The sequence below is a fragment of the Otolemur garnettii genome, unplaced genomic scaffold (assembly GCF_000181295.1).
Source record: "Otolemur garnettii isolate 467f Iridium unplaced genomic scaffold, OtoGar3 scaffold00100, whole genome shotgun sequence".
NCBI classification, from domain to species: Eukaryota; Metazoa; Chordata; class Mammalia; order Primates; family Galagidae; genus Otolemur; species Otolemur garnettii.
The window spans coordinates 6,067,169-6,079,031 of record NW_003852495.1 but is presented as its reverse complement, the minus strand read 5'-3'; the positions used below and the strand labels follow the sequence as shown (position 1 = coordinate 6,079,031).

Here is an 11,863-nt window from a genome sequence, read left to right as displayed (position 1 = left end):
CTGAGGCAGGAGACTCGCTTGAGCCCAGGAGTTGGAGGTTGCTGTGAGCTGTGATGCCATAGCACTCTACCCAGGGGGATAGCTTGAGGCTCCGTCTAAAAAAAAAAAACATCTTCCCATATTCTCATTTCTTACTGACATTGTGCAAAATGACAACTGTCTTATTTCATATCTTCATTATAATTTTTGTTCTAATTCATTCAACATATGTTGTTACTTTGCTAAAAAGATATACCATCAGTGTTCCTTATTTTTATTACTTACTATATAAAATTGGAATTCCTTTTCTTTCAGGGACTGTCACAATAAGGTCTTATCTGGTCTTTTCAACTTACTCTTGGAGAAAATTCCCGCTAATTTCCATTTGCTCTAGTTTCCTAAATGTTTCCTAAATGTAGGCTTTGTCATCACAAAGATAATTGATTGTGTGTGTTCTCCCTTTAATGTATTAAGTACTTTTTAAATCTCAAAGTTTCTCCGTGAACTATTCCTTGATTATTCCACATCATAACTACCTTCATTTTTCTAAATTTCTCTGCTACCTATTAACTACAAAACACACACACAATTACATGATTATATAATTTGATACTTGATTATACATTGTTTATTCTTAAGGATTTCTTTCCCTAAAAATAAATGTTCTTTGAATCTTTATTGCTATATAGTATTTAACATGTTAAGTATGGCTTGGTGCAGTGGCTGATGCCTGTAATCCTACCACTCTGGGAGGCCAAGGCAGGTGGATTGCTTGAGCTCAGGAGTTTAAATCAGCCTGAGCTACAGTGGGAACACGTCTCTACTAAAATAGAAAAATAGCTGCTGAGACATAAGTATCACTTGAAGTCAAGAATTTAGGTTGCTGTGAGCTATGATGACACGAAGTGATTCAACCCTAGGGCAACACAGAGAGATTCTGTCTCAAAAAAAAAAAAAAAAAAAGGTTGGGTATTCAGTATTGACTGCTTTAATTGTTCATGGAGCTACGTAGGGGAGATATCTTTTTCATCCATTTAGAAAGCATGTACTATAGCCAGGTGTTGTGGCAGGCGCCTGTAGTCCGAGTACTCAGGAGGCTGAGGCAAGGGAATCACTTGAGCCCAGGAGTTTGAGGTTGCTGTGAGCTGTGATACCACGGCACTCTACCAAGGGTGACAAAGTGAGACTCTGTTTTAAAAAAATAAAGAAAGCATGTACTGGTAATTTCATTTCAGATATATGGCCCTGTAGATTTTTTTTTTAAGAGATGAGGTCTTGCTATGATTGTTCAGGCTGGCCTTGAATTCCTAGCTCAAGTAATCCTCCTCCATAAGCCTCTCAAGTAACTGGGACAACAGGTACACACCTGTGGCCCTATAGATTTTGTTTGAAGTGGTTGGATTTTGCCAAACACCACATAACTCTGATAATATGGTGATTATGTAATAATGTAAACTTCTATGGGTTTAAACAGATAACCAATAAAATGTTTCTGTCAAATTGCAAGATTGTTAAAAACTTCTGAAAATGGTTTTTCCAGACCACAATTATGTTCAAGTTTTAAAGAAACAAATCTTAAAGTGTTGGGGGAAATATGTAAAGGATTTTTGTGATCATGGACAGTAGGATTTCCTTAAAGATTCCCTGAATACAAGTAAAAATAAGTCAAGCTAATTAATTAAAAGAACATTATAACAATAGGCTTGTGATTAGGAAAAAGTTAGGTATTCATAGGGCAATAAATATTAGGCCTGACTAAGGCTAAAGAACAAGATTTGTTAGATAATGTGGACAACCCTAAAAACGCGAATCTAGGTGATATAAAGGTGTGTTGTTTTTTTTTTTCAAGAGACAGAATCTCACTTTTTTACCCTTGGTAGAGTGCTATGGTGTCACAGCTCACAGCAACCTCCATGTCTTAGGCTAAGGCGATTCTCTTTAGTATTAGGGGTAATAGACTCAAGGAAGCAATAGATTTTTGAGCTTTAGATGTGGATAAATTATAAGACGACTAAAATCAGAAATAGCTATAAGTTTATAAAATAAATGAGGATAACATTACTTAATTAAACTATCTGGTCTTTCTGGTCTGCCATATGAAAAATTGGAGGAAATGAATGATACTGCATTGGGAAAAGATGAACCAGTCTTTTTCTGTAATCCTGAAAAAGTAAGTCAGCAACTGAAAAGAATAGTTACAATTTCTGATTGTGAGAACTTTGTCACTGAACAATTTCAAAAGAATTGATTTAGACTCGGCACCGTAGTTCAGTGGTTAGGGCACTGGCCACATACCCCTGGGGCTGGTGTGTTGGAAAAACTAGCTGAGTGTTGTGGCAGGCGCCTATATTCCCACCTACTTGGGAAGCTGAGGCAAAAGAATTGCCTAAGCCCAGGAGTTTAAGATTTCTGTGAGCTGTGATGCCATGGCACTCTACCAAGGGCAACATAGTGAGACTCTGTCTCAAAAAATAAACAAGAATTGATTTAGCAGTAGTCAGAATAGAGTAATTGAATATATTCTAACCTGTTTTAAGGTTCCTATTAGAAGTATTTTCTTAATTCTCCCTTCATAAGAGAAAATAATTCACAGGTATATAGAGGATTATAGATAGACTGTACGGTTATTTTTCTAAATATTAAAAAATTAATTGATACTTAAAGCGTTTAAGTATGTAGAGAGGGTGGTGGGTGGAACAACTGCAAGTATTTTACTATGTAATCCAGGGGCGCGTGTGTAAAACTAAAGGCAGTTTGTATACTCCAAAAGTAATCTTTCCTCTGATATTTTCCTTGAGTAAAATTTCTAATTTTTCTTGTCCATTCTACTTGTAGTTTAATGCTTTTCATAGGTTCACATCATTATCTCTGAATCTACTTATCTAACCATCAGTCCTATCACCATTCTTTGACTTATCAGTTTGTTTCACTTTCTCTATGTAGTTATCATGCAAAGTGAAAGAGGTATTAGTAATATTTACTGCTTATTTTTTCATCCTTTTCCACAACTGAAGCAGTTTTTATTAAGGTTGTGTGTTTCTTTAAATCCAGGCAAGGGTAGTTTTTTCTGAGTCTCTTTTTCTGAGTCTCATTCTGAGTCTCATATGCTAGATTATGATAAAATTCCTTTTCATAGCATATATGTGAAGGTTCACATATTGTTATTAACTATATTCTTTTCTAGAAGAAAACTGGAAAGCGGAAGACTTTTTAGTGAAATTCAAGGAACACCAAGATAAGTATTCTAGATCAGTTATATGTATCAACCATAAAAAACTGGTTAACCAGAGGAATAATTTATATGAAAAGACACTTACACTAGGCAAAAACCCTGTTAATGCAAAAAATCTACCTCCTGAATATGGCACTCATGGAAAGATTTTGAAAAATGTTTCAGAATTAATCATCAGTAATCTAAATTCTACAAGAAAGAGACTTAGTGAGTGTAATGGATATGGGAAATCACTGCTCAGTACTAAGCAAGAGACAGTTCATCCTGAAGTCAAATCCCATAGTCAAAGTGACAGGTCTTTTAGTCATAATGAAGTGCTTGTGCAGCATCCGAAAATGGAAACATCAGTACAGTCATTTGGATATAATGACTGTGAGAAATCATTCCTTAAAAGAGGTAGCTTAATTACACATTCTAGAGCTTACAGAGGGGAAAACCCATCCTTCTATAATAGAAAGAGAAGAGCAACCAATGTTGAGAAGAAACATACATGCAGTGAATGTGGGAAATCTTTTTGCAGGAAGTCAGTATTGATCCTGCATCAGGGAATTCACACAGAGGAAAAACCCTATCAATGTCATCAATGTGGAAATGCATTTAGAAGGAAGTCATATCTTATCGATCATCAAAGAACCCACACAGGAGAGAAACCCTTTGTTTGTAATGAATGTGGTAAGTCCTTCCGCCTCAAGACAGCCCTCACTGATCATCAGAGAACACATACAGGTGAGAAATCATATGAATGTCTGCAGTGTAGGAATGCCTTCAGATTGAAGTCACACCTCATTCGTCATCAGAGAACTCACACAGGAGAAAAACCGTATGTGTGTAATGACTGTGGGAAGTCCTTCCGCCAGAAGACAACACTCTCTCTACATCAGAGAATTCATACAGGGGAAAAACCTTATATTTGTAAAGAATGTGGAAAGTCCTTTCACCAGAAGGCAAACCTTACTGTACATCAAAGAACTCATACAGGGGAAAAGCCCTATATTTGTAATGAATGTGGAAAATCCTTTTCCCAGAAGACAACTCTTGCTCTTCATGAGAAAACACATAATGAGGAGAAACCCTATATTTGTAATGAGTGTGGAAAGTCCTTCCGCCAGAAGACAACTCTCGTAGCACATCAGAGAACACATACAGGGGAGAAATCTTATGAATGTCCTCACTGTGGGAAGGCCTTTAGAATGAAGTCATACCTCATTGATCATCACAGAACTCACACAGGAGAGAAACCTTATGAATGTAATGAATGTGGGAAATCATTCAGCCAGAAAACAAATCTCAATCTACATCAGAGAATTCATACAGGGGAAAAACCTTATATCTGTAATGAATGTGGCAAGTCCTTTCGCCAGAAAGCAACCCTGACTGTACATCAGAAAATACACACTGGGCAGAAATCCTATGAATGTCCTCAGTGTGGGAAAGCCTTTAGCAGGAAGTCGTATCTCATTCATCATCAAAGAACTCATACAGGAGAAAAACCATACAAATGTAATGAATGTGGGAAATGCTTCCGCCAGAAGACAAATCTCATTGTACATCAGAGAACTCACACAGGAGAGAAGCCCTATGTATGTAATGACTGTGCTAAGTCCTTCAGTTATAAGAGAAACCTCATTGTCCATCAAAGAACTCACAAGGGAGAAAACATAGAAATATAATAAATGGTGTGATTTCTTTGTGAATCCTAAGTTATTGTAAACCTTTAGTTTTAAAAAGAAAAGCATGCTTAAACATGTTAATGTCATTTTAATCGCAAATGTAATAGTTACTAAAGTACTATACCACGTAAGGATTTCCTTATGGTTTACTACCATATAAAATGGATGCTGTCGGCTCGGCGCCCGAAGCACAGTGCTTACAGCACTAGCTACATGCACCAAGACTGGCGAGTTTGAGCCTGGTCTGGGCCAGCTTAACAACAGTGACAACTGCAACAAGAAAATAGCTGGGTGTTGTGGCTGGCGCCTGTACTCTCAGCTACTTGGGAGGCTGAGACAAGAGAATTGCTTAAGCCCAAGAGTTTGAGGTTGCTGTGAGCTGTGATGCCACAACACTGTACTGCGGGCAATAGCTTGAGACTCTGTGACAAAAAAAAAAAAAAAAAGATGCTATCATTATTATAGAACTGTATCAGATATAAAGCTAACTTTTAAAGTTTTCAACTGCTCCTGCTGACTCAAATAATTTATTTTAGAAAATACATACATACCACATGCAGAGGCAAAGTACAAAATGATTATAAGCATTAGTCTCCATAAGATAAAGTATGAACTGTATTTCTCATTGCACTCTGTTTAATAAAAAGCAGCTAGTTACTACTTCCCTAAGGATTACCAAATCCCTAGCCTATGTCATAAAGTAGTTTTTGCATGTTTTTAAACTTTATATTTTTATTACACATCATGAATTCTGTGAACATTTTTAAGATTTTAGTGTACATTATTGCATGTAGCAGTAGTGTATTTTAATTTTGTATACAATTCCATTTTAAGAATATATTGCTATTTATCCTATCAATGGATATTTGTATTTTTTATAATTTTGTGTTATAATAAATAATACGGCTGTAAGTATTCTTGTTTATGTCTTTTGGGGGTAGGGTGAGTATTTCTGTTGATTTTATGCTTAGGACTAGAATTATTGAGTCCAAGGTGCATATTAGTTTCTTTAGCTGTGGCAAGTAGTGCCAAAAATCTCAGACCTTTCTCAACATGTGATGATACATTTTGGACAGAAACAGATATAACTGTAATCAATTTGGAAAGGTCTTTAGTAGTCATTCAAACTGTGAAATTCCTACTAAAAAGGAAATTTATAATTTGGTAATTATGAGGCTGCTATTTGTGGATATATGAATGCAATAAATGTAAAAAGACCTTTACCTGTCACTCAACCCTTACAAAACCAGAGAATTCATATTTGAGGGAACTCCTGTAGTTGTTTTAGGGGTATTTTAGCCATTGCTTACGTCTTACTCAACATCAAAGAATTAGAATTCATATAAGAGAAAGGGATGCTTGTAAGGGAAATAGATGAATAAAATTAGAAAGTAGTCACAGGAAAAATTGAGAAAAATAATTTCTATGAAATAAGGCTTTCATATCTTAATCTATCTCACAGGAAATAAATGTTTCTGAAAATCCCAATTAAAAAATTACTAGAGCGGCTCAGCGCCTAGAGCTCAGTGGTTAGGGCGCTGGCCATATATACCAGGGCGGGTCGGTTCCAACCCAGCTCAGGCCTGCCAAACACTAGTAACAACTATAACAAAAAAATAGCTGGGCGTTGTGGTGGGCACCTGTAGTCCCAGCTACTTGGGAGCCTGAGGCAAGAGAATCACTTAAGCCCAAGAGTTTGAGGTTACTCTGAGCTCTGACACCACAGCACTCTACCAAGGGCAACACAATGAGACTCTGTTCCCCCACCTAAAAAAAAATTTACTACAGAGATTTTGAAGTTTCAAAATTGGAAAACTGCTAAGACAGTAACTTCCACCAAATCTTTTCTGTGAGAATAGTCCACAGCTCAACAGCAATTTAAACAGTGTTTACTGAAGGCCCTTCTTGGGAAAGATTACTTATAACCAACATTTAGTACACATGAAATCATCGTATATAACAAAAGTCAGTAGGAAATTCAGTGCAATTTTTTTTAATTTTTTGATACAGAATTTCATTTTGTTGCCCTTGATAGAGTGCCATGGTATCACAGCTCACAGCAACCTCAAACTCTTTGGGCTCAAGTAATCCTCCTGCCTCAGCCTCTTATGTAGCTGGGACTATAGGCATGAGCCACCATGCCTGGCCTAAATGCAATTTTTCAAAAACATTTAGTACTCTAAGCCATACCTGAGGAAGCAGGAAGACAGTTTGTGGTTCAAGTGTCTGACATTAAAACTATTAGATAGTAGGCTGGGTGCAGTGAGATAAATGGAGATCACATGTTTACCCAATAATCACATTATTTATGGTTTGATCTCAAACATTTTGTTTCTCCTGTGAATTTAACTTCCTGGATTATATACCAAAGAGGAATCCTTCAATTTTCTCAACAACTCAGGCAACCAGACAATCATTTCCACTAAATGAAATTTAAAAAATTAAAACTAGTTTTGTGTGCAATTAAAACAGTTGACATGACTATCTGCATTTGGCCAATGACCTTACAGTAGACAGCCAAAAGGAACTATGTGGCCTCTTTGGCCCTAGTTTTCAAGCCAGCAAGCTTGTGTTATTTTTTTATAGTTGCTCTAGTAAATGAAAACACTCCTTATCCTCAAAAGACTTCAACATTGGTTTGTGAGTTTTCTCTGTCTCCAGTTCTTTTACCATTATTTACATGGAAAACTTACCCAATTGGCTGGTCCTCTTCTCACATACATTTTCACAATGACAGAGAGTAGTGATGAATATGTTTATTACACATTTAAGGTACACAGAGAAAGTTTATCAATTTAACCTATGCGATCTGATTTGAAAGCTTAAATACTATCAAACTTATTCCACTAAGATTCAAAAGGAAATTCAAGTTGACTAAACAGGATTTCTACAAGGAATACAACAAAAGGCCTTTGTGGTTTACTTTTTACATGATACATCATGCAAATTTAAATTAAAAAAATATATATAGGCCAGGCTCCGTTGCTCAGGCCTAGAATCCTAGCACTCTGGGAGGCCAAGGCGGGTGGATTGCTTCAGCCCATGAGTTCAAGACCAGCCTAAGCAAAAAGCAAGAGAGAACCCTTCTCTACTAAAAAATAGAAAAACTGAGGCAAGAGGATTGCTTGATCCCAAGAGTTGGAGGTTGCTGTGAGCTATGACGCCACATCACTCTACCCAGTGTGATAGCTTGAGACTCTTACTCAAAGAAAAAATACAGAAGTGTTAAAAAAACAAAGAAAACCCAAATCATACATAATCCCAGCTATTCAGGATTATCACTCTTAACATTTACCAACTATCCTTCCTTATATATATTTTATTTTCAATGGTATCTTATATGGTGATGGTTACGTTCATCATGTTTTGTCATTTTCCATAGCCTAATGAATTTTTGTATTTCGCTGTAAAAACATGTAAAGGCAGCTCAGCACCCGTAGCCCAGTGGTTAGGGTGACAGCCACATACACTGGGGCTGGCTGGTTCGAACCTGGCCTGGCCCTGCTCAGGATCAATGACAATTAAAACAAACAAAAAAAATACCCAGGCTGGCTTTGTGGTGGGCACGTGTAGTCCCAGCTACTTGGGAGGCTGAGGCAAGAGAATCGCTTAAGCCCAAGAGTTTGAAGTTGCTGTAAGCTGTGACCATAGCACTCTACCGAGGGCAACAAAATGAGACTCTCAAAAACAAAAGAAGAAGTAAAAACATGTAAAGGCAATGGAAAAAGTGACACAAGGGTAATAAAAAGTACGTGTCATATTGCTATCTCACCCTTTTCTATTTATGATGCTTGGCACTTTCTCTTCAGAGAGACAGACAGAATCCTGCTTGAAGATAATATTTAACCAGAAGGGATCTCATGGCTCGGCACCTGTTGCTCAGCGCTTAGGGTGCCAGACACATACACCGGGCTGGCGGGTTTGAACCTGGCCCAGGCCTGCTCAGGAACAATGACAATTAAAACAACAACAAAAAAAAGTAGCCAGGCTTTGTGGTGGGCACCTGTAGTCCCATCTACTTGGGAGGCTGAAACAAGAGAATCACTTAAGCCCAGGAGTTGGAGGTTGCTGTGAGCTGTCACACCACAGCATTCTACCTAGGGCGACGTAGTAAGCCTCTATCTGAAAACAAAACAAAACAGAGCAAACAAAAAGAAAAAAAAGAGTTCTCATAAAGGGTATTTCCTTCCATCTTACACATGACCCTATGAGAAGGCCAGGTCTGGATGATTATCCATAACTAATTGATGAGGAAACCGAGCCCATAGTAGGAAAAGCCAGATCAAGATTATAACAGAATTTAGAGCCAGCTTCCATCTCTCCAAAGGCACTTCATCTTCCATCTTTCTAAGAACTCATAAGGTATTTTAAAATGCTAGAACTGTTCATCTTTAATTGGTTTTGCTCTAACATCTGGTGAATTTCTCAAATTTTTTTAAAGTTGCTTTATGAATAGTCATAAGCAATATATGCAGGATATATTACTGAGGAACGTACAGGATTAGGATCATACATTGCTGATCAAATGAAAATTGTACTATTCTCTGAGTGACCTCTCTAGTATTATGTTTGTCTTAAAGTTTGTCGGATAATATTTAAATACAATAGCTTTCTCTTGGATGCTGTTTGCCTGCTTTTTGACTCCAACGTGTCCAAAACCAACTCTTGATTCTGTTCCCTCTCTGCTTCATAGCCTCCATCTTAATAAATGGCACCATGCTAGCTATAGGAGTTTAAAAGGTTGATGTTGTCCTTAATATCTTTCTGTCTTGCACCTCAGGAAGTAGTGATTTGCCTCCAAAATAAATCTCAAAACAGTCCGTCTGAACCCATCTTCAACACAATGTCTCTGTCCTAACTTCTATCACCTTGCTTCAGATTATTTAGCCTCTTAAATGGTTACCCTGCATCTACTCTTCAATATCCTAGTCACAGAGCATCAAGTGACATTTTCAAAATATCAGTCCTGCCCTTGATATGCTTCCAAGTTCCCTTTGGTGGATTCTCATTGCCCAAAGTATAAAAATCCAAGTCCTCTGCTACATCATATGGTCCATACCTATTTCCTACAACTACATCCCTCAGGTCTTTTTGTTTTCCTACTAGTGTCTTTTTTTTTTTCACCATAGTCTCACTCTGCCACCCTGGGGCTGAGTGCCATGGCATTGTCATATCTCATAACAACCTCAAACTCTTGGGCTCAAGTGATCCTCCTGCCTCAGCCTCGCGAGTAGCTGGGAGTTCAGTACCCACCACAAAGTCCAGCTAGTTTTTCTAATTTTATTTATTTATTTATTTATTTATTGAGATAGAGCCTCAAGTTGTCGCTCTGGGTAGAGTGCCATGGCATCACAGCTCACAGCAACCTCCAATCCTGGGCTCAAGCGAGTCTCCTGCCTCTGCCTCCCAAGTAGCTGGAACTACAGGCGCCCACCATAACACCCGGCTGTTTTTTGGTTGCAGCCATCATTGTTGTTTGGTGGGCCCTGGGCTGGATTTGAACCCACCAGCTCAGGTGTATGTGGCTGGCACCTTAGCCACTTGAGCCACAGGTGCCGAGCCAGTTTCTCTCTTTTTAGCAGACACAGTACCTTGCTTTTGCTTACGCTGGTCTGCAACTCCTGAGCTCAAGCAGTCCACCCACCTCGGCTCTCAGAATGGTAGGATTACCTGCCCAGCCTAGTGTCTCCTTTTGAAACAGTCATTACAAATGCCTTGCCCGGTTCACAAATGCAAATTTTAACCCTCCCACCACCACACACTAAAGTAGAAAAGATCTCAAACAACTGTGTTGACACTCATTATATATCTAATGTCTGAAATATAATTAATATACAAGTATGTCAAGTTTGCAAGAGCTTTCTCTCCCACCTGTTTCACTGAAATACAAGTCTAAACTTCCTTTAATCTTAACTCCCTCGCCAAGATGTGAAAATAGGCTCAGTGCCTGTAGCTCAGTGGTTGGGGCACTGGCCATACATCAGGCCTGGAGGGTTCAAACCTGGCCCAGGCCTGGTAAACAACAATGACAACTGCAACAATGAAAAATAGCCAGGCATTGAGGCCGGGGCCCCTGTAGTCTCAGCTACTTGGGAGGCTGAGGCAAGAAAATCACTTAAGCCCAAGAGTTTGAGGTTGCTGTAAGCTGAGACATAGTGAGGCTCTGTCTCAAAAAAAGAAGAAAGAAAAGAGAAAGATGTGAAAATACTGAATTACTTTTTTTTTTTTTTTTTTGAGATATAGTCTCACTTTGTCACCCTTGGTAGAATGCTATAGCATCACAGCTCACAACCACCTCAAACTCCTGGGCTCAAGCAATTCTTTTGCCTCAGCCTCCCCAGTAGCTGGGAGTATAGGCACCCACAATGCCTGGCTTTTTTTTTTTTTATAGTTGTCATGGTTAGCTGGCCTGGGCCAGGTTCAAACCTGCCAGCCCCAGTGTATGTGGCCAGTGCCCTAACCACTGAGACAGGCACCAAGCTGTGTTTAACTTTGTTACTCATCAGTGACAGATAGCAAAAATCCAAAGCAAGGCTTCCTATAAAACAAGTTTGCATACCATTATTATCCCTCAGGATCCAAAGACCACCAAGTTCCAGAACTGCTCCAACTTCACATGGATACCATAATCTACCCATACTTAACTTCCTTATATAAAATGGCATAGCATTTACATACGACCTATGCATGTTGTCCCATATACGTTGGATCTTCTCTAGATTACCTAATATAATGTAAATACTACGCAAATTGTTATGTCGTCCAAGTTTGCTTTTCCAAAACTTCTATTCTCGGCTGAAGGTTGGTTGAATTAACACCTGCAGAACCCATGGATACATTAGGCCATATTACAAAGAGAAACCCTAGTCAAACAGAGAAAGCAAAGAACAAAAAGGGGCAAGGGACTTTTTTCCTTTTTTAGAGATAAGAGTCTGGGTAGAATGCTACAGTGTCCTAGCTCACAGCAACCCCCCTTTTTTTT

The 11,863-nt window shown here is 38.4% G+C and overlaps 1 protein-coding gene across 2 annotated transcripts in view; it reads left to right on the top strand.

Annotated features, from left to right (window-relative positions):
• The window catches only part of ZNF567 (zinc finger protein 567), a 28,386-nt gene extending 23,217 nt beyond the window's left edge, over window positions 1-5,169 (top strand). For both annotated transcript variants that reach the window (XM_023516924.1, XM_012809192.2), the window contains exon 6: window positions 3,164-5,169. In XM_023516924.1, coding sequence (XP_023372692.1) covers window positions 3,164-4,881 — 1,718 coding nt within the window. In that variant the 3' untranslated portion in view covers window positions 4,882-5,169. The remainder of the gene's footprint in view (window positions 1-3,163) is intronic.
• The last annotated feature ends 6,694 nt before the right edge of the window (window positions 5,170-11,863 follow it).